Source organism: Marmota marmota, unplaced genomic scaffold, assembly GCF_001458135.2.
Source record: "Marmota marmota marmota unplaced genomic scaffold, marMar, whole genome shotgun sequence".
Classification (NCBI taxonomy): Eukaryota; Metazoa; Chordata; class Mammalia; order Rodentia; family Sciuridae; genus Marmota; species Marmota marmota.
The window spans coordinates 20367922-20392243 of record NW_025999977.1 but is presented as its reverse complement, the minus strand read 5'-3'; the positions used below and the strand labels follow the sequence as shown (position 1 = coordinate 20392243).

General features: G+C 39.3%; 1 protein-coding gene across 48 annotated transcripts in view; it reads right to left on the bottom strand.

Moving 5' to 3' along the window:
• The window catches only part of Nrxn1 (neurexin 1), a 1091229-nt gene that overhangs the window by 401663 nt on the left and 665244 nt on the right, over positions 1-24322 (bottom strand). For 2 of the 48 annotated variants that reach the window (XM_048804402.1, XM_048804403.1), the window contains exon 1: positions 2900-4133. The exons of 44 other annotated variants lie outside the window; for them this stretch is intronic. In XM_048804402.1, coding sequence (XP_048660359.1) covers positions 2900-3152 — 253 coding nt within the window. In that variant the 5' untranslated portion in view covers positions 3153-4133. Of the gene's footprint in view, positions 1-2899; positions 4134-24322 lie in introns of those variants that run through there. 2 more of the 48 variants (XM_015479675.2, XM_048804404.1) reach the window with 1 other exon arrangement.

Genomic DNA, 24322 nt, shown 5'->3' with positions numbered 1-24322 from the left:
AAAAAAAAAATATATATATATATATATATATATATATATATATATATATATATATATATCTTGTGATTCTCAGAAATCCTAACACAATCAAATAGGCTCCTTGATTCGTTCATTTACATATATCTATTTGTAATAGTCTCAAATTTTGAACTAAACCTCTTTTTTACCTGTTCCGGTGATCTGCTAGGGATTTATCATATTGTCAGATACCTTTGTGCTCTCCTTTCACCCTCATCTATTAGGCTCAAACATTCTTTCCTTGTGAGCCCTTTGTCCCTATAATTAGCTAAATATGCAGGGAGATTTATTGACCTAACAGATTCAACATCACCTCTTTCTTATTAGGTCCCTTGAAGCCATCACCCTGTTGGCCCTGCTCTGGCCTCTCTGCACTCCCACCTCATGCTCATCTTTCCATCCCCCATCCTCAGGGGCTTATTTTCATTCTAATGTTGCTAGATTTGTTCTCTTTAGAGTTAATTCCTCTTTCAAGGGAGGGAAGGGATGAGGCATGAGAAATTCACACCTGGCTTTTATCTAATGGGGTTTGACTCTTGACAAGCTAGTTTGCTCTTCTGATTAAAGGAAAAGAGAAAAGAATCAGAAAGAGTAGCTATCTGTTTCAAAAGAGTAAGGGTGAGGAGGCTAGGGAGTTTTACAAATAAATATGACCCTGAGATAGCACCTTCAAAGGAAAGAAAGTTCTGAGATCCAAAAGAATAATGCTAACTGAGATTCACATCTATTTTCTCCACTATCCTATTCTATTTTTTTTTCCAGTGATGGATGCACCTGATTTTTCATTCACAAGGAGACAACCTCTGTATTCTGGAGGGAAAAAAAAAAAATGTTTGCAAAGACCACCAGACGGCGCCTGCCGGGGGTAGAAGGTACAGAGGGAAAGGGAAAGGAGTGCCTGACTCTGCCGCAGGGCCCCCTTGGTGTCTTCTCCTCATCTCCCTACCACTCTCCCCATTCAGCTGCCTAGTCCCTCTGCAGAGAGGCAGAGCCAAGGGGTGGGGGAAGTTAATATGCATTTGAGATTATTAGCCAAGTGCTTCCCACTGGTACAATTAGACGCCCCACCCCCTCGTCTACCCCCATCTGGCTCACTGCACCCACCCACCCACACTCTGTCTGCCCCTCCTGCTCCCTCCCTCTCCTCCCTCCCAAGGGACTTACACAGTTCTGCACAAAGGCAGGGCAGTGGTGGAGAACTGCACCCAGGTAAACGGGAGCAACAAGCTCCTAGAATACAGTGAGCCAGTGGTGACAGCATCAGGAACTCCTTACTATTTCAGAACGACTGACCCTCTGATAACCTGCAGCTAGGAAACCCCAGTTTGGGGCATCACTCCTGTCTCCACATTAGCTACTCTTGGGAGACTCACTGGGAGAGAATTGAGGAAAGGAGGTAGGGAGCCAATTCCTAGGACCCTCAGTGAAGTGATTCACTATTACAGTCCCTAGAGGGGTTGCCAGGGCAACTTGGCCTCTCTTTAGTTAGGTTATGCTATGGCTTCTCATATCTAAAGCACATTTTCCCCAGGTGGAAAACTGTCCTGTGGAAGGGGGTCATCCTGGCAGTACCAGCAACTGCTCAGGGAAGAGAAAAATACATGGGAGATGGGCAAAGGACCCAGGGTTGAACCAAGGCTTAAAGGTGAATGGGCTGTGCAAGAAAGGTGGAAAGGGGCCATAAGAAACTGTCCATAACTTCCACTCTGCTTTGTAAATGAGTATGTTTTATACTGGATCCAAAAGAACATTTGGGAGTGAGGAAAGACTCACAAAAAAAAAAAAAATCTTTGGATATTTTATTTTTGGCAATTCAGGGAATCTGAAATAAGCATTTACCCAAAGACAGAGGAAACTGGCTCACCTTGTTGGTCACCCTGGAGAAGGAACCAACTAATGTTCCAAGGTGTTTCTCTATACTCTGCTCTTTCTTTCCAAAGGAACTGGGGATTCGCAGAATAGCTTCCCTCTGCTCTAACTTCTCTTCCTCCAGGTAGATCCCCTGGTTTAGCCCAGCCAGCCTTCATTTACTGACCCTCCTTGGAGAGAACTATATACTGAGAAAGGAGGAAGCCAGACCTCCCTTATTACAGCAGCCTGCAGAAAAGATCCTTAGGGAGATGGATTTGTGTAGCCAAGCCTCTCTCTGTTCCATTTAGAAAATCCACAAACTAATCTCCAAGAAAAGATGTATATATGTATGGAGTTGATGGAAGAAAGATACTGTCAGGAAGTCCGCTCTGTACCTCCTGGTAGTGGCTGGCTAGCATTGGAGAGGGTACCTCAGTTATTCTGATACATTCTCCAATTAAGTAAAAAGTGGGGGTAGAATGGGTCGGCCTCCTGTTGAGTGAGTCCCGGGACCATTTCCCTCTCACTGCAGTCTGAGCTTACTTTGGAGGAATGTGCAGGGAGGAATCTCTCCCTCCCTGGGGCCAGGGAAGATGGGCAGGAGGTGGGGCAGCACACACAGCACAGACAAAAGGTTCTGCAGAGCCCTCTTCTCTCTGGTGCTCGGGTCCCTCGGCTGAGGGTGGCGCCCCATCTGGCCACTAAGTGACCTTCTGGCGAGTGACGCCCCCTTCCCTCGGGACCAGCGGCCCGGCCGGGGCTGGTCCTTTAATAGGTGCCCACATCTCTCTCACTCTGCACCTCTACAAGGAATGCCCCTCCCACCCCTCTCCACAAACACCCGCGATGCCTTCCCCCATCCCCTTCTATTGTCTTCAAAGAGATAAGTGGCTCCCACCAAACACACCCAAATGCACCTCCCTTTTCTCGAGCTCCCATTTCTCTGAGCCTTAGGGGCCCAGAAGCGAGTGCAGGGTTGAAGGGGGGAAGCGAAGGGGTAACCCGCAAGAACTTGGCACCGCAGACCCACCGTGTCCGCCTCGCAAGGATGCCGGTGACCTGTAGATTGCAATAGGCACTGAATGATGCTTGCTGCTGCCATGGAAATGGTGGATGTGGTGCGCTCCCAAACTGGACGCCCCCCATGCCACTCCTAGGAGGCCGCTGAGGGTGAGCGGGACTATCCAGAGCAGGGCCAGGCGCCCCCCTGCGCCGCTGCCGCCGCTACCGCCACCCCCGGGCGAGCCCAGCTCGGCGCTGCACCGGAGCATCCTCTGGTACATGGCGGGGCGCCCGCCGAGGGGCAGCGCCGCGGGAGGCAAAGTTTTGGGGGCGCGAGGAGAGGAGAGGGCGCAGGGGAGCGGGCACGCAGGGTGGCTGCGGGGCTGCCGCCTCACCGCGCCAGGGCACCCATCCTCTCCCTCCTTCGGACAGTCTTCTCGGGGTCCTGGAGTCTGCCGTGCCTTGCACCCCAAACAATCCGAAACATAGCCGAGGCGAATGCAGCTGGCTGGGGGCTTGTCCGGAAAGGCAAACCCGGGGAACAGCAAGCGCGGAGAGGATGGCTGCTCCCAGATTTCCAGGGCTCCAGGTTCTCGAGAGATACTCCCAAAGAGTTTCGGGCGAGAGTGCGTGCGGGGGGGTGGGGAGCCGGGAAATTGTTTAAAGCTCCTCCCGGAGGGTCCTCACTTCTACATGACAGCCATCCACCACGAATCNCCCCAGTCCCCACACAGAATCCACTAGGTAAATCCATTTAGCATTCTGTGTGGGGACTGGGGAGGCCACTTCGCCGGCCCAACCTCCTTTCAAGGGAGCAGCAGACCCCATAGAATCGAGGCGCCCCTTCCCTCCATTCAGCCCCGGCCGGCTCGCCAGCTCTCGCCAGCCTCCCCCGGGCAGCGCGCAGAGCAGCGGCGCGCATCGCCTGCTCCCGAGGCAATCTCCGCGTCCGCAGCCTCCTGACACTTACGCCCGGCGAGGGGTTCAGAGGGAAGTGTGCACCCTTAAGAAGGAAGCGGGGCTCCAACAAGGGAAAGAGAGCTAAGGAAAAGAAGCAGACGAAGGAGTGGGGAACTGGGAAAAAAAAAAGAAGTGGGGAGGGGGGTGAAAGAAAAGAAAAAGAAAAGAAAAACCACACACGCTGGCGAGGCAAGGGGCTCTATGCAAATCTGCAGTCTCCAAACAGCAAATCACTGAAGCTCGGATGCAATGCAGAGGACGAGCCTATGTAACGAGGGAGGCTGGTCTAGCTTCCCACAAAATCGCCCTGCTTTGCCTCTCCCTCGCATTCTCTACACATCAAAGGGACACGTGTACGGCGATGCGTGGAACACCTAAAAAGCAACTCTCCCTCCTCAACCAGTTGATCCCTCCGTCTGAATTACAATGGTAAATGGCACCCTTCTCCTACCCCTATGGTTTAGATGTAACCAGTGTCTTGAGAGCTCTTAAAAGGGAAAGAATTCGGCTCTTTTTATTGGACCAAACTTATTCTACCAGGTGTTCAAACCCAAACTGCTAAATATGGTTTGACACCATCAACTCAAGCATCGATTCTAATGATCTGTTAATTACACATACTACTCAAAACAAAGAGACCTCCTTCCCACAACAATATCATAACTCATGGAAGGCAGTGAAAAGTTCAGGGGACCAAAACTCACAAGAAGGGGAAAAGGTGAGTAAATTTGGAAGCTAGAGAAGAGGAAAAAAAAGGGGGGAGGGGGAGAATGGAAAGAGGGGAAGAAAAGTAAACAGCCAAGAGAGAACTGATATGAATGAAATTGCTTATATTTTGGTCAATAGATTTGGGAGAGTTTAGAAGTCTGAAGATCTCTACAGATGCCCAGCTGTGATGATCTTTTTGTAAGGGTGTTGTTCTGCCTTTCTCTCATCTTGTCTCATGAGGAAAATAACTCAGAGAACCAAAATTTCTAACTCTGGAGTGCCCAAGGGAATTTATATTCTGTTAGTGAAACACAGCATGTTTAACTAGAAGACGTGTTTCCTAGGTAAAGTCCAGCCAAGCCATCACACACCAAAAGGTAAAACTCAAGCAATGCAAGTGGATTGGTAAGTCCAAATTCAGAATTGGGACGATGAATGAAACATTCCCCAGGACAAAATGATGAAATATCTAGTGATTGGACATTTTTGGTCTTTATATAAAGACAAAGCAAAAAAAAAAAAATTCCAAGTACACACAACTTCTCATAAGCTTTTTACAGTCTGTTATCAACAAATACATACACCTGCATTAAAAATAAAAGAAAGAAGTTCTTGGATGATTTGTTTCAAATCAGCTACTCATTTGAGTGGCCATATGGACTTGTGTGCTTCTTATGAGTCCTTTCAAAGAGCCAATCATGTCACTCTCATAGTCACTATTTAAACAGCGCCCATGGACCTCCAAATCAAATCTAGAATAATCCAACATATTACATTCTTGTCAAAAGCTTATTTGATTTTACTAAATAATAATTCCTCAGCAGTTCATTGATACTGTTTAGCCTTGCTAGAGAGGTGTTTAAATCATTTTTAAAAGGTATGTTGCTGTGCATGGTGGCACACACCTGTAATCCCAGTGACTTGGGAGCATGAAGCAGGAGGAGCCTGAGTTCGAGGCCAGCATTAGCAATTTAGGAAGACCATATCTCAAAATAAAACAGAAAAAGGGCTGTGGATGTAGCTCAGTGATACAATGACTTGGGGTTCAATACCCAATACTGCTTAAAGAAAAAGAAGGTACATCTCTCACCCTCCCACTGTGGCTGAAAGATCAATAGAACACAAATCCAGCAACTTCCACTGATTCCCATTTCTGTGGTTGTCCTCAGGCCATTTCCTCTTCATTTTGTTATTGTTGTAACATATGTATTTTCATTCACCAGTAAGACTTGTATTTATTTTTAAGATATCAAGTAAAGCTTCAAAAGGGAAAAGGAAAATCATCTTCACAGTATGTTTTTAAGACTATCAGTCCATATTCTGAGTTTGACATTTCACATCATGAGTGTGAAAAGAGCACTAGATTAGGAGTTAGGAAACCTGTGATGCATTATTGGCACCATCATTTACTGTTTATGTCACATTAGTTACTTAGCCTCTCCCCGAGGCTCTGCAGCTTCCGTTATAAAATAGTCATGTTCCCATCTTTCCTAACAAATCTCATGGGGCAGGAAGGATATAATGCAATATTTAATGTTACTTTAAAAAATATCAAACTCTCCCTACAATTAAAACATCACACATCTCCTCTCATATAGATATAGCCTACTTGAGCTGATTAGCATACACAATACATTGGGTTCCCTTCTGTCTGTAAGATGTGAAGCATTGCATTGTTCGTCAGTACCCTAATATATGGTGTTAATCTGTCCTTCCTTTCCCAACTAGGTGGCAGATTCCTGAGAGGGACAGGAATCAAGTCTTCATTTGTACTCCCTCTAGTGCCCAGCATATGTGAAACATAAGTTAATCTCAGTACATACAGTCAATTCTCATTACTTTCAGTGGTTGTGGTCTAGAAAGTCACTGTGAACAATGAATTAGCAAATATTGAACTATTATTCCTAGAGATAAATACAGGGTTACGTTCCTGTGCATCTCTGGTCACACACTTTGATCAACTGATTAATGTATAACCTTATTTTCTTTGTGTTCCAAGGGATCATATTTAATATACTGTTGCTTCGTTAACATTAAAATCATGACTAGCAGTACTTTAGCTCATGCCTAGATGAAGCTTATCCAGCACGTGTGTTCTCTGTAAGGCATATCACAGCCTTCTTGCACTTACCAACATTAGACAGCACTTCAGCATTATGCTTGGGTGCTATTTAAAAAAGCAAAATCACTAACAAAAAGCATGGAAATGTAAAAAAAACAAAAACACGGAAGTAAAAAAACTGCAAATAGGGCACTGGTTTTCAGTGTGAAAGCTAAGACAGGAAGGCACAGCATCACCTTGTTCAATCTCAGCTGGGAACATGTGTCAGGAACACAACTTTTTCACCATTCTCTGCATGACAGCTGATGACTGCCAAAGTGCCACAGGTATTAATTTGGGGGTTATGAATAAATTTCAGCAAAGAAAGGAGGTGAATTCATATCTATGAATAAAGAAGATCAACTGTATTTTTTATTATCTTGATTACTAGGAGATAATGGGGCAGGGTCTTTGGACAGTGATGTATATAAATTTAAGTCCATCTGAATAGAATAGGTATGGAAGGTTCTGGTAAACTTTCCCAGGAGCATGCAGTGGAGAAGAGGTTCCCTTCCTCTCTTTTCTTTTATTATTGGTTCTTTTTAGTTATACATGACAATAAAGTCCATTTTGATATAATTATACCAGCATGGAATATAACTTATTCTGATTAAAACCCCAGTCTTCTGGATATACATGATGGTGTGATTCGATGTGGTGTATTCATATATGTACGTAGGAAAGTTATGTCAGATTCATTCTACTGTCTTCCCTTTTTCCCTCCTCCTATCTTATTCTGTCTGGGGCCTTGGGAGATAAAGGCAGGGTTAAGGAAAGGATAGGCTAGAAATCTTAGTTTTACTGAATTCTCAAGAGCTCAAGAAGAAATATTTATGGCTGCCTTGAAAGAAGAAATTGTGGCTGCAGTCTTTCAGGCAGATGTCTAGGGCACCTTCGCAAAACTTAGGAGGTTCTGGGGTGGCTGCAGTGCTGCTGGTGCTGCAATATTTGTTATAAATGGCAGTAATTTTAGGGAACAAGGAGCAATTCTCTGTCCAGATAGTGGAGAAAAGTTTTATGGACCAACACATGCCTAATCTGGGTGAAGCAAATAAAACTTGTGCTTACTTTATATTTTGGGTCTCTTCAGCTGGTCAGTCCTTGGGCTTCAAATTACATTGTCTAAGGGAAACTGAGGCAGCACCTGATAAACTGCTCTTAAATGAGCAAAAAGAAATTATTAGAGGAAACATAGTATTAGGCTATCTGTAATTCACACTTAAACATTTCAGCACAGACACTGTGATATGAGTGTGTTGTTCTGAACTCCACAAGAATATATGCCTTCATCAGGAATTTCTGTTCCTTTTCTTCTGTTTTCTTTCATTTTCCTTTTTGACCTTTTATTGAAGAGACAGGGTCTCCCAGTGTTGCCCACAGTGGCCTCAAACAACTGAGCTCAGGTGATCCTTCTGCCTCATACTCCTGAGCAGATGGGAGTATGTGTGCATACCATTTTCAGCTCTTTATAGGGAATTTATGTCCCAACATCTCAGCCAGAAATGACAGAAGTCAGAAGTGGCCTCTAGAAATTTTGCACTATCACCATCTCAGTTATGATGTGGCTTTGTTCATTAACTAGAATATACATTGGAAATAGGTTATCATTGGGGAAATTAATGTCTTGTCAATTACTGGGAGGTTAGAAGTGGTTTATTCTTACTAAAATCATTAATATGCATGAAACATAATTGGCCAAAATCTTTCATAGACAAACTCGACTTCTACTTAAGTAGTGTATGTTATTTTCAGAGGTATCTGTACCATGAGGAATGGTGGCAAAATAATAATTCTAGAGAAGGTGAACTGGATGCTGTCCCTGAAATCTTGTCATATTTACTCAAAGAAAAAAAAACTACTTTTTTGCAAGACAGTTTTCAGGCTCTTAAAAGAAAAAAAAAATTCTGGAACTTCTTCAAGCTTCCAGATCAGGCTATAAAATTTTGTAACTACTTATGGATAAATGTTTTCGTAGCAGAAGTTCATCTGATCTTGCATTCCTTGTCACCTGTACTGGTGAAATCTCTTGGAAAAGCAGTTAACCCTTACTTGCCTCTAACAACTGTGGCTTTTTAGAACTAACTGGAAGAACTTAGTGGTTGTGGGAACTAAACTCTCCAAACTGACTCACAGATGATGATTAATGACCCACAAGAACACAGGTAGCATAGATTGAATAATGGGGTTAAGAAATGGAAGATGGGTTTGCAAGTGGAGGGGTGAAGACTAAAGAAATGAAAGGAGACAGAGGAGAAGAGTGGACGGTAGGATATCAGAGAACTGGAAAAGAACCAGCCATTCAAATTATTTTCTCATGTTCCAGAATCAACCCTTCTATCTCAAGGAATAGGATGGTTGTCCAGATGGACACTTTCAACCTTTTAATGTTTTTCCTAAGCTTAATTGGAAATCCTTACAGCTCAGTATTAAGCTTTCTAAATAGAAAAGTAGACACTAAAAGCAGCAGAGGGGAAGTATATTAAAACCCACAGGCAGCACTAATCTTTTAAAAATTAAAAATGAGGAGAGTGTCAGTCTTGCATTTTGTATTTCTACTGATGTCAGCATAAAGACAAGACAAGCAGACCCCACATATCCATCTACCTGTATTGCAGAGTTTAAATTGGGAGAGTCAAGGGGTAGAGGCTCAGAAGAGGTTGTGATTTGTGGAAGTTGTAAAACTGAACCCTTCTCTGTGTTATCGTAGATCCCTAAGTGTATTCTGAGAAAAAAAAAAATCATAAGAGTAAGAACATTGAGAGAAAAAATAAAAAGCTAGCACTAAAAGAATGCTTGGAAATGTAGTACAATCTCTTTATTATTCAGATGACAAACCTTGTGTTACAGAAAAGTTGGGTTTATTTATGACGTATCTTTTGATGTATTTATGCATCTAGAAATGCACTTTCATCTTCCACTGCCCATAATGTAGTCAGAGACATAGATTGTGAATTCGGTCAATTAGCTATTACTTAGAGCTTCCACACAGATATGAATTGAGGCAGGGGACCCACCAGGAGCCAACATAATGCTCAATTCACTCACATAATTAAAGTCTGGACATGCAGTTTGACTTGTGAAATATGAATTGATTTATTTAAGTCAAGGTTAGTTGTGCTTAGGACTGGGGTATTTTATGATCTCTAACCTTCTTTAGTCTTGTTTAATAAAAATGTCCTTTGTGACATCCTGCCTAAAACCTGGTGCCTAAAGCACCAAGGCAGAGTCATAGAGGCTTTACTACAACTATGTCTTTCAGTAACTGTGGGCATTACGTGGGCATCAACCATTATTTATGTGCCATCTTTCAATCACTGTCACCATATATTGTTTGTCTACTTTTTTTCAACAAACTTGTGTTGTTGACAAACTCTTCCACACCTCCAGGCTCTTTGAATGTGTGTGTCCTCAATGTAGTGGAACAGCATGTAAAGCTCTGCTGTTAATACTGATGTGACATTGGGTTTAATGGTTCCTTGCCCCAGTTTTCATCTGTAAAATGATCAACACTATATATAATGGATTTAGAAGTTTATAAGCTATATTAAGCACTTCATAAATACATTATTTTCCTTTATTCATATGCACATAGTGGTGTAGCTAGATGCTAAAGGAATGAAGAAAATAAGCTGTGATTTGGTGTTTAATTTAGCCATATTTTAAACTCTCCCTGCTCAATCTATAGTAAAATTCACCCATCTCCTGGACAATTTATTAGTCCAGCCTCTGCTTCTCTAAATCTATGATGTTCAAAATTTAGTGTACCAGGGAACTATCGAAAGGACTGTTAAATCACAGATCACTCTGTTTTCCATCCCCTGGATCTTTGGAGGACCCTCAACATTTACATTTCTAACAAGTTCCAAGAAGATGCTGAATTGCTAGCCCAGGGGAATAAGACTTTGAGAACCACTACTCTGTCAGTAAGGCAAGCTCCTTGACACAGGTTTTGGTAATGAACGTGTGGTGAGCTTCTCATTAAGTTACTCACCAATGACCTCAGTCCTTTTAGCTGATCCTATAAAACACCAGCCAAGTCAATGTACCATAAGCATAGGCAATAGTGTTATTCCCATTTCTCTCCTTTGGAGCTATCTCTGAAGATTTCAAAATGACTATCATATAAACCTATTTGCCAGCATCTTATACTACAAAACTATAAATTCCATTTACTCTCCTTGGAAAACCCCATCTTCTTTCCCACCTTAATATTTGAGCTCTTCTTTGGCTAGCATCACTACTGGCTAAAGGCAGAAAATGAGACATCATACTAGGGTTCAGTTCTATTTCTACTAACTTATAGCTATGTAGCCTTTAGCAGGTTATTTAGACACAATTTTACCATCTATAAAAGGGGCCATTAACTAGAGAGCTGGTGTGTGGATTAAATGAGTTAACAAATGTAAAGCATTTAGAATAGAATAGTACCTATAGAATAGAATATAGCCCATATAATCTATACATACCAGCTTTGTTCTTTATGAGGTTTATTCTTTCTTCATTTTTTTATAACAGGGAGAAAATAAATAAAAACTTATGATACTACTTCTTTTCCAATAAAACCTACGATCACTTATCAAAATAGTCAACCACCATAATGAAAGCAAGAAAGAAAAAGAGAGAGGTAGAGGGAGGGTATGGGGGAGGGAAGAAAGGAAGGAAGAGAGAGAGAGAGGGAAGAAAGGGAAGAAAAGAGGAAGGAAGAAAAAAAAAAAACTCTACAGGTCCTGGCAGTCAGGTCTCTAGTCTGACCAGCATCATCTACAGGAAAGATCAATGCCATAAACTAACAATCACAGCACAGTCCCTCATAAACATCTAGCACTACAGAGGAAAGAAACATGAGATTGTTGAGAATGAAACCAGAGTTGGAGGAACAACTATGAGGCAAGTTAGAGTGATGCTAAAGCTAAAACATAATTTGCAAATTCTCTAGTAAATACAGATATTCAAATCAGGAACCAGAAATCATGTACATAACATATGTTTAATTTCCGGAATGCCCAAACACTTAGAGCATAAACCAATTTGATCTATTTTTTTTTCTTTAAGAATTTATGTTCCAGAGCCTATATTACCATTTGAATGCACTGAAAGGAATTCAATCATGCAATTCAGATGGAATCTTAAATAGCTTTATTTGGGATCCATAATCCAATCCTCATTCAACCCAGGATTTATTAGAATACATATATATTAGATTACACATTTTGTCATAAAGATATTTTTATATTACTACTAAAGGTAAGTTGGTATGACTCTTCTACTGTAAGGATCTCTTTTCCAGGTAAAGTCCAAGTTCATAGCATATTTATTCTGCACATCAAAATTTACCTCCATGCAGCCTCTTATCTCCCCTTGAGCTTAACTTTGGCAGCTTTCTCCATAGTCACCCCTGCTCCAGGGACATAAATTTCTCACCACCTAAAACACACCATGTTTTTTTTTTCTTTTTTTAACTTTGTCATTATCCATGCTATTCCCTCTGTAAAAACTACCCACTCCTCTCCTTTCCTCTCTTAATATTCCATTCATTGTACTATCAAATTTTAATACATATTTCTCTGTTGGAAAATTTTCTAAACTCTTCCAAGTTACTTGCTATTTCTTCAGTAGACTATCACAAACATCTAAAAATACTTATGATATGTAATGTGTTCACATTACTATTGTGCTGAATGAGTAAAGGAAGTATTAAAACAACCAGTAAAATCCATTTTCATATTTAGGAGTTTAAAATGACCAAACCCCTCATACATTGTTGGTGGGACTGCAAATTGGTGCAGTTAATAAGGAAAGCAGTATGGAGATTCCTTAAAAAACTGGGAATGGAACTGCCATTTGACCCAGCTATTCCTCTCCTTGGACTATACCCAAAGGACTTAAAAACAGCATACTAGAGGGACACAGCCACATCAACGTTTATAGCTGAACAATTCACAATAGCTAAACTGTGGAACCAACCTAGATGTCCTTCAGTAGATGAATGGATAAAAAAAGTGTGGCATATATACACAATGAAATATTACTCAGGTATAAAAGAGAATAAAATCATGGAATTTGCAGACAAATGGATGGAGTTGGAGAAGATAATGCTAAGTGAAGTTAGCCAATCCCCCAAAAAACAAATCCTGAATGTTTTCTCTGATATAAGGAGGCTGATTCATAGTGGGGTAGGGAGAGGGAGCATGGGAGGAATAGACAAACTCTAGATAGGGCAGAAGGGTAGGAGGAGAAGGGAGGGGACACATGGGGTTTGAAATGATGGTGGAATGTGATAGTCATCATTATCCTAAGTACATGTAGGAAAACACGAATCGGTGTGAATATATTTTGTATACAACCAGAGATATGAAAAATTGTGCTCTATATGTGTAATGTGAATTGTAATGCATTGCGCTGTCATATGTAAATTTTAAAAATTAATAAATTTTTAAAAATGACCAAACCCAACAGAGGAAGTAAACAAATCCTTTTTGATTTATCCATAAATGTTTTAGATAAGTTCTCCTTATTACCTAAAATATATTTTTAAACTCGGGCTGAATTTTAATTTGGTTATAAAGAATAAAATTTGTTTTTATATTTTCCTACTTACATTATAAACAGATATCTTTATTTCCCATACTTTGTGGGGGGAAAAATACCACCAAGCTAAGATGCTTGCTGCCAAGTTGAATTACAGAGCAAACGTTTGTAGCTAACTTATAAATCCTTGAATATCGGGGTTTATAATACAAATACTGTCCCCATTATCACTCTAGACCTTCAAATAATGTCGCCATTGCAAAACTAAGAATCTAATATATTTGCTCTAGGATGGATGAGGTAAGAATAGCTATAGGAATTGGAGAAATTTTCAGTGGCTCAATTCAAATTGCATAAGCATTTCACATAGTTCAAGTCTCTTAGAATATTTATTTCAAAATGAGCAGTAAATGCTCATCTATTTTTAAGAGATAGGGGTTTTTTTTTTTTGATATTGTATAAGAAATATATGACCTCTGAGGCATTTTGAAAAATCATTAATCAATGTTGTTATTTTTTTAAAAACTGTCTCCTTTTCCTTTTGTGAAAGAATTACTTTCCCTCACATTTTCTCTGTTCTATTGCTGAGATGATTCCCCCAGAGAACTCTGTGTTTATCTTGACAGGTGTTAGTAGATCCACAGACCTCTGCGGATTTGTTCCTGGCTTCGTTGAGGTACAGTAGAAAACATTAGGCCTGCAAAGTAATGAACTTACCTTATTGCATTCTAAATAAAATAAACCACACAGCGAGTAGAATTAATTTACTAATGTCTTCCTAATGAAGCTTTCATTAGGCATATGGTGTGGTCTTCAATATTTAACACAAGATAGCTATTAAAACAAAGCACAGCTGATGATTTTTTGAAAGCATACCTGATGATTGCCTCATATTATTTTTAAATGAACTCGTTTACCTTCAGATTATTTTAGGCACCTAATCAAAGAGATACAACAAACATTTCTAGGCTTTAGAGGTTTTTTTTTTTTTAATACAAACAGTTCAAATAAATGTCTATTTTACCATTCCTCTTAAATAATTAAAACTGGATTTGCTGTTCTCATTTTTAAGAGAGGGTAAAACTTTTAATTTTGTGCACTGTAAAAAATCTCATGCATGAATAAAATTTAGGAGCCAAACATTGAGAATGGAAATGTTTTAGTTCAAGTCACAGCAGTTTGCTTTAAAAGCAATGCTTCTACAGAGCCTAGCACACATACACTTAAATGGTAATTAAAACAGTTTACTTTCATAGCCAAAGGAAGATCAATTGCAAACAAGCCAAATCAGTATCCCTTCATGTTAGTAATATTTTGATATACCATTTGTCAAAGACAAAATTCAAAGCATCTTGCAGAAAAACCTCCCTGTTTTAGAAAATTATCAGTTTTGGAGCATGCGTTGCCCCATTCTGACTAACATTTACAGTAGTGTATAGAAGAGCTACAGATAAATCCCAGCCTCGTTGCTACACTATGCCAAGATCTTAATTTCTCATTTCAGTTTCCCTTACAAATCTCATTCTTCTTTGTAATCACACTTCTCCAATTGAGACTTGAAGATTTGATCAGTCATTCATTTTACCATTATTATTTAAATTAACTCATTTCAACTATTATTTACTGCCAAATTCTGCAGAGGCAAGAAAACAGACTTGGTAAAGGAAGAGTAAAGGTGGGTCTTTTCTTCTTCAGCAGTGGCAGCCAGAAACAGTATGAAAGCAATGGATCATGAAGAAAAGCAATTTCCTACTTGAGGGATTAGACAGTACCCTCTTTTGTACTGTTAAATCAAAGTTTTAGTTATTTTTTCAAGTAATACTGATTTTTTTTCAATTTACATAAATAGTCTCTAGAAAAAATGCAAGAGACTCCCCAAAACACACCTTCTCAACCAATCAGGGGGAAAAGACACCCCCCCCAAAAAAAAATCCATAACATTAAAAAAAAAAAACTGTATATTGGAATGCTTTGAGCAAAACTTTTTACAACATGAGAAACATTTAAGCTCCTCCACAAGAGAAAGATATTAACAAAAATGAATTTGAACTGATAGGTGACGCTTTTTCCTTCTCTTTTTTTAAAGGAAAAATATAGGTGATTTTTATTTTGAAGCACCATTTATTTGCTAGCATTAGAAAATTGAAGACTATGTAAATTTCAGCAAACGTTTGCTTTACCTTTTAGATGCACAACAGTGTTAACCACTGCTATGGATCAGTAATAAATTCAGATTTGAGAAAATGTGTGGCAGAAAACTGTGCTCTGTAGTAGCATGTGAAAATGTATTTACATTCATGGAGGAGTAAAACATACAAAGTAAACGTAAATAAAAGTTACATGTGCAAATACAGGGAAAAAACAATGAGCCTATTTTATAGTCCATTTTGTAAAGGCTAAATGCGCATATGAGTTATGTTTAAGGAAGTTGTACATTTTTGTGTTTTGAAACTGTCATGTCATATCTTTAAGAACAAAGAACTCATCATAGCTAAATCATAGGGTTGTGACAAAAACCTTATAATTTATTTCAACATATTCCTCAGTTGCCTGGTTTTATCTGCTACTCCTCACACTGTTAACACATATTTGAGGTTAATAGTAGGTGATTATTGGACAGAGCTCTAGCTATTATTTTAATTGTCTTTTGATCCAGTTTGTCAAAATACTGAGGCTAAGTCATTTTTGAACTCAATATCCTGTAGAGAGATTAAGAAGAGGAAACAAGTATATTAATGTAACAGACATTTTCTGTTTTACATATAAATATACATGCATATAAGTACGGCAAAACAATCTACTATATAAATCAGGGAATAGTTACATAGATTAAATGGATTATGAAACTACACACACAAACACAAAAATTAAATGAATACAGATCTGTAACCAAGCAGAAAAAAACTTGACCATTACAATCAAATACCCTAAGTAGAAGGTTGAATTTACTCATTATGGCTGAGATAAGTGGGATATGGAGAGATGAATGTTACTTTCACCCAAACAAAATTCCTCAATCTGATAATAAATAATAATAGGCTGGTTGGGTAACAGCATTTTGAATCCCCTGGGTAACCAGGGCTGGGGATTAACAACAAAAAGCAAGAAGAGTTGGGTTGCTGATAGAGCTGGCAATAAAAAAATAAGTTAAGATTTCTGAGATAAGGAAGTATAAGAAAGGCCTGATTAGAATGAGACTTAACCCCTAAATTTAAGAAATCAATACTTTGCCATGGCTTACTAAGTAGCATCTACATAGAAATACCAAAGTTCATTTTTAAAATCATTTTAAAATTTGACTGCCCAATGGTGATATTTTCTGAGCAGCCCTGTCCTTTGCTTATTAGAATAAACTATTAGCTAAAAGAAGTTGCTGTGACAAAATACTTCTAGCGCTGTATTAAATATCTATGCTGCCTTCTCTCAGGCAGGTGGGTCCATTTTGGTGTGGGGGAATGGAATACAGAGAGTGGCACTATCCCCCCGCTAAAAATATGGGTTTTCCCAGACTTCCTTACCTTCAAGTTTCCCTTGTTTCCCAGTTAATCTTGAGGAAATGTAAGCAGAAGTCATTAACAAAGGGTTTTTGTTTGTTTTTTAAGGCAGATTTAGATTGCATGTCCCTTTAGCTTTTCTGCCATAATACCTCATTCCTCTGGCTCAGAATGTGATGATAATGCCTATGAGCAACACCCATCCTGACGTGAGGTCAAATCCACACATCAAGGATGGAGAAGCAAGAAGGAAACGAATATCTGATGTCTTCCTGCAGAGTGACACCAGGCCTGCATCACCTCTTTGGACTTATTACATTTGAAAAATAAACTATCTGTTTAATCCAGTGTAATTCAGGTCATCAGGTTTGGGAAGCTAAATAGATACCTAATAGATTTAACTGATTTCTTTGAAGGATGATTACTCAGATGGGTGAGTCAGTCAACCTGTGCTCCTAGGCATCTGAAGGAGACATTTATCACTACGGAAAGTAGGCAGCATAGGTTATGCATTAAGTTCCTCCAGAATCATGTGAACTTCAGAGAAGTTAAGAGAGCTGCATTATTTGGGCTGGGGATGTGGCTCAAGCGGTAGCGCGCTCGCCTGGCATGCGTGCGGCCTGGGTTCGATCCTCAGCACCACATACAAACAAAGATATTGTGTCCGCCGAGAACTAAAAAATAAATATTAAAAAAAATTCTCTCTGTCTCCCTCCCACTCTTTCTGAAAAAAAAAAAAAAAAAAAAAAAGAGAGAGAGCTGCATTAATACAGAAGCCTGTTAAAGATAATAATTAGGAAACGAGACTACTCAGGGCTCTCAAAAAGAAGAAAATGTCTTTGAGTAAAGAATGCTACAGACTCAAAGGGAAGTTCTTGGTTTTCCTCCCTGAACATGGCAGGAAAAAGGAAGAGGACATTCCAGTCCTGGAAATAGGGAATTAGAGCTTGCTGAAACACACTCACCATACACTATCGACCAGGAGTCTCTAGAGGGGCTAGAATGATTAATAATAAACACATTTTCCTAGGTATTATACCCAAATATGAGCAAGGACATGCTGTTTTGTACCTTCATTTGTGCATGTATTCATCAATGAATAAAATTATTTACCTAAAATTTTTTTATTGAGCACCTACTCTGCACCAGGATTTATTCCAGTATTCTATCATTCTGCAAGGCTACCACTAACCAGGACCTGGACTCATCCAAAAAGAGACAAATGGGAGTTCAGTTCTTATCAAAGAAACAAGTGTTTGGGCTGACTTCATCCTCATTCTGAACTGCATCAATCCCAGTCCTCTCCTTAAGTCCACGAAAGATGCTATGAACCTTGTGACTTACAGACTCTGCCCTGCAGATGGAATCTAATTAGAACTGAAGGAGTGTTCTTGCCTCAGCTAATATATTTTCATACTCAGAGAGTTTCAAAGCAGCAGTGTGAACAACTCAGACATTCTTATTGACCGGGTGCTTACCACCTATTTGGCAAATGTTGTTTATGAAGTTTCTAGGAAACAAATATCGATCCAAAAAATTCCTTTGCATTTAATATTCTGTCATTCTGCAAGGCCACTATTAACTTTGATGTACACATGCAATTACCTGTCTGTCTAAAGAGTTTCAATTGCCCTAACTCTTGGGCACTACACCATGATTAAATGCATATAGGCAACAAGTTCTTGACTTGGGCAGCCAGAAAACCACTGTGGCGTAAGATCAATAGTTACATTGCTTTCCAAAGAATGCCTTTGTCATTGTTTCCTGCAGTCCTCAAAAGGCCCTGATAAATACTTAAAGCTAGACTTGTTCTTCCTTCTGTACACATGTTGTTCAGGCAAATGAAACCCAAAAACTACCTGGGAAGAATCCCAAAGTCCCATATAGATGTTAAGACTTTTAACATTTTAAATATTATAGAGCTCATAAGACACATTTTCTACTGGCAGGGCATCCACTTTATCAGGCTCCCATATGCTTCGGAGCAGGAAAAATTAACAAGCACAAATGTAAAAGCTTGCATCAAGGTTTGAGAAAATCAATAGCATGACCACAGGATGAGAGAGACCTAATTTTGTAGTTGTTACTGTAAAAGACAACCAGGGGATTTTTCCTCAACAACAACATTATCAACAACAACAACAACAAAAAAAAATGGAATAATAGACAATAGTTTGATGCAAAAGTTTAAAACACAGTTGCACAAACGGAAGATCACAGGAGTAATAATAATTTTTCTAAACATTACGTAAGGCACACATGAGGCATAATTTGACATGCTGGGTGCCCCATTTTAAAAGATATGTTGACTAACAGGTGGGGGACCAGATGGTCATAAGAGCCATATTCAGTTGGAGTGACAGAGACTAAGGGAGATACTGCAGGCATCCTCAAATACTTCAAAGGTTTCCACATAAACGAAAAGTAGGTTTATTCTCTACTGGCCTTATAGTTAACAGAAGGAACAATAGGCAAAAAGAGATTAATAAGGTAACAAACATTGACACTCAACATATATGAGATTCCAGAAAGGGAAGGAGTGGGACTTGGAACTAAGCTACATGCCCACAAGGAAAATTCTGATATAATCCCCTGTCCTGGGTTCTTGCTTCTGGATATTTCTTTGGAAAAAGGAATGATGGAGTTTATAAGAAATAATAGGATAGCTTTAAGTCTAATTGCCGGTCAAGGAAACTGAAAGTGGATTTATTTGTAAAAGAAGAAAACGAACACAAACACCACCCTGCAAAGTATTTGAATGTGCCTTGGCAGGCCAAGTAACTCTTCCCCAACCAAGTGTCTTTGTGGGGAGCTAAGTAACTGTTCATAAGAAAATAGGCTATGGGCTGGAGATGTGGCTCAAGCGGTAGTGCGCTCGCCTGGCATGCGTGCGGCCCGGGTTCGATCCTCAGCACCACATACAAACAAAGATGTTGTCCGCCAAATACTAAAAAATAAATATTAAAAATTCTCTCTCTCTCTCTCTCTCTCTCTCTCTCTCTCTCTCTCTCTCTCTCTCCTTAAAAAAGAAAATAGGCTATGGCTATCATCTCACATAATTCTCATGAATTTTCATTCACATCTTCAGTCGTAGGGAAATACATCCCATGTGCTTCAGGAAGGAGTACAGTAGAATACCAAAAGACATCTAAGAAAAACAAAAATAATTCTAACAACAAAAAACTGAGAAGCCACCAGTGTGAAAGCCTAAAAATGAATAGTCTAAAACACACAAAGAGAAGGACCTAATTGGACATAGAAAAACAAGACCATAATGATCACAGAAAGCTATGGATAGTAAAGAAGGTACAGAGAGCATAAGGGTACAAGTAAAATAATAAATGGATTAATAAATACATTATCATATATATGGTCATATATATGATTATACATATACCTATCCTATGTATTTTCCATTGTATTCTTCTGCAATTATGCTGTACCTACTAAATTATTACTTTCTGATTAAGTTGATATGTACTCTATTTGATCTTTAAATATAAACAGTTTTATCAGCACTCAAATTACACTTGAATTCTGATCTTTGAATGACAAATTATGTGGACTGACCTCATAGGAAGTTAAATAAAACCTCCCATTCCAAATAAACAGGACCAAATAATTTAAAATGTCATGTTTTTTGTGCTCTGTATTGTGGCAGAATCGATGTACAGCTACCTTAGATACTTTCAGTCTGGAAAAGTAGCCAGTTTCTGATGTTTTTGACTTCTGACTATAATCCCCACCCTTAACATCCCCTGTGGTCTCAAACATCCACATATCTGAAGCTCACTGGCCCCTGGATAGTAGATGATACTGAAATAACCCATGGACCCCAGCTTCCGGAAGAGTGAGGAGTGGATGCCATGATCAATATCCCCTCCTGCCTGTTTCTGTGAGCTCTGATGCTTCCTAAAAGTACAGCCACTAGTTTAGATTTTAATCTCCCAGAGTTGGGGGTTGAAGGAGGACAGGAAGGGGGCAGTCATGGCACACAACTGGGAGATGGTTGGGGTGTGAACTGAGGAAATCAGGGAAGGCAGATGAAAGCCAAAATGAACTTACCAAATGAATAATGACGACAGTTAATAGACAAAGATTAAACATAGCTTTCACAAAAACTATTTGTTCTATTTATTAAAAGCTCACCTCAATGCCTACTTCTATCATAGAATCCACTCCTCTACTCCATTTATTTATTTATTTATTTATTTATTTATTTATTTATTTATTTACTTATTTATTTATGTGCCAGTGCCTTGGCATGATTTTAGCCATGGTGTACTTTATTCCATCTCTATATGTACAGACATTGCCTCTCCAACTATACTGCAACCCCATTAGGCAGGGTACAGCTTTCCTGGTGCCTTGATTCTTCATTTCCTAAGCAGGTGTTTCAAAATGCAGCCTGCCTGCTACTTTCAGCACTTTCCTACAAAGCCCTAGTTTAACACTGTACTTTATCCAGGACTTCCCAAATTTCTGGGGAATGTGCTCAGAAATCTGCATTCTTAACAAGAGACTGGGCAACATGTGCTCACAAATGTTTGCCAGCCTAAGTCCTAGCACAGAGCAGGTGCTCATAAATGTCTGCAGCTACTGTTAAGATGAAACTTTCTGGCGTGTGTGCATGTATTTGTGAGAAACAGAGCTGTTGATTTGCTCAAGGTGTCCTTTCCTTGCCACTGGATAGTAAATACCTCCAGGGGTGATGTCCTTCCCAGACCATTCTCTGTAACTCCTTTTAAATGTTTTTCTCTGGCACCAGGACCTTCCCAGAGTAAACCATAAATAACTGTTCATGTTAAGGAGGAGAAAGAGAAAGGTGATAGAGGAGGAAGGTGGGCGGAGGGGAGAGATGACTTTCTGGTTGTTGGGAGGCATTATTCAGAAATCGCCTTTTGTTTTGATGGTCTGCAATTCAAAAGTGCTATTGAACTTCTACTGGATTCCTTTGCTCTGCTCTTGCTAACATGGAGAATTACCACCTCCACCCCCCAGATATTTTTGAGATTACGACAGTCTGTGTGAACTGAAGACAGACCAAAAATGACTAACATACAACAAATCTGTCCTGTGAGACCAAGGAAATGTGGATCCCTCTCCCTCCTTCTCAAATTGAATTCAAGGAAATCCTTTCCATTTTGACATGCACATGTATGTTTCTATGACATGCACATGTATGTGTGTCTGTATGATTACTTCACATGGATGAACTCAGCGAGGAGTTCTGTCAGTTAAGGGCAGGGTTAATGAGTTGTAAAATGGACTGACCAGGCACCCATGCCTTCAAATGGTCTCTTATTACAAAAGGCATTCGTCATCTCTCACATCTAACTCCCACATGAACCTTCTGTGCTTTTGTTTTAATATTACAAACAGTCAAAAGTCAAACTTGGAAAGTGAGAACATGTATCTTATGTCCAAAACAACAGGGAAAGGAGGTTTCATTGCCTCTCTTGTTTAGGCTTCAATTTTTCCAATTTTGAAATGACCCATGCTTTCCATTTCTATTTGTTTCTACTGTGAATAGGTCTTATACTCAAGAATTGCTTTCCAAAAAAAATTAAATAAATAAAATATTCAATTTTTTTTAAGAATGGAAAGATCTATCTGGATGGAAGATTATCCAAGTTCTACACCTTAATTATGAGAATGGTGTGGTCTAATTAGTTTATGTGATTTACTCAGAATTGCAAAATTAATAACTTATATACCAAATTTCTTATCCTGGGATCTATGAATAAGTTTAAAAACAACCATGAACCTCCACAACTGCATACAAATTATGTACATATGAATGCATCTGTGCATTCTTATGGACACAGGACTTATAATTATTTTACCAGACTTTCAAAATGTTCCTCCATTTAACTGGGACAATTATGATTGTAACTCTAACTCATAATATCTTTTCATATTTATACAATATTAAATGTTAGGTAACCCAACTTCTAGTCAGCAAAAGGTTTTTGTAGATAATCTGTCGACACAATCTCAGATTACTGGAATCTTTAGGTACCTGATAACTCATTACCTCGCATGCTACCACGGTTTAAAGCTCTAATCACAAGAAAGATATTCCTATGGCTGTACACTTTCTTCTCCATAGCTTCTTACATTGATGTAAGAACTGCCCTCTGAGGCCACAAAAAACAAACCATTTTTGCTTACTCAAAATATCTTTCACATATTTGAAGATGACTGCTATATTCCCTGAAACCATTGCTTCTCTGGTCACAAGAATCAGTGTCCCTCAGTATTCTAGTCACCTTCATAGACTACAGATACTTACAGTTAGAAGGAACACATTAGCATATATCAAAGCTCTCTAAAAAGTCATACAACCCAAAACTGACAATAAGGGTCCACTTGGGGTGACATGTCCAGGACTATTTCTTTCTGGTGGGCATTTTGTCCTTTTTTGCTGGGGGTATTGTGGTAGTTTATTGTCCAACAGGAAAGGTCAGAGGTGAGTGGTTTTCCAGAGGTTTCCCACTCAAAGTTCAGCAGAGCAAAGGAACACTTGTCCATTCAGATCCAGCCCCAGTCACATCTCCAACTTGAATGGTAAGGGTGTTCATATAAATAAGAAATGTGAACTGTCTAAAAGAAGGACACAAAACACTTTTATTTGTTTGAAAAATCTAGCATTTTTTTTCCAGAGGTTAAATCAGAAGCAAACAATGGAACACCTCGGCTTTATAAATGATTAGAGCAAGGGTGACCTAGAGGATAAAGTTTCCATTTTAAGTGTCAGAAAAATGCTCTCTGGTTTGTTTGATTGAAAAGTTCCAGGAAACACTTTCTTTGCAATATGTATGGCCTAAACTTCAATAACATAGCAACAATCACACAGATAATTTAAACCCAGTGGAAGGACAAGATGCAAAATTCAGTCTTTCTGACCATGCCTACGTGGACTGTTTATACCAGTATTCCCCCAAAGACTTTCAGAAGCAGCATTAATCCCTCCAAAAGCTCATGAAAGATAAAACAAAAACACTCCCTCCATATCTGCTTCTTTGCAGTCCCCACCACAAAGTATTTCAGGGTCCGAGACTCTCTTTTTTAAAAATTGTTTTATGAATACATTATAGTTATATATAATAGTGGGGTTCACTTAGATATAATCAAACATGCATGAAATTTAATTTGCTCCATTTCAGTCCCCAGTGCTTCTTTTTTCCCTCCCCTCCTCCTTTCTCTCATTCAACTTCCTCTCCTCTACTGGTCTTCCTTCTATTTATTTATTGTTTTTTAATGAAACTAGTGCTTTATAGATACATAAAATGTAGAATGCACTGTGGTATATTCACGTACATACATAGCAGAATTTTGTCCAATTCACTCTGCATTCTCTTCCCTTTCCTGTCTCTCTTTCCTCCTTTTAATCTCCTTCCTCTACTCAACTAATCTTCCCACTATCCTTATGAGACTTAATGCCCCTCTGTTTTTCCCTCACTTTCCTCTAACTTCTGCCTATGAGAGAGATTATATGACTCTTGATTTTCTGAGTTAGGCTTATTTCACTTGTCGTGGTGTTCTCCCCAAAGACTATCCATGTTCTCCCCAGTTCTATCCATTTACCAGCAAATGCTGTAATTTCATTCTTCTTTATGGCTGACTTAACCCCCATTGTGTGTGTGTGTGTGTGTGT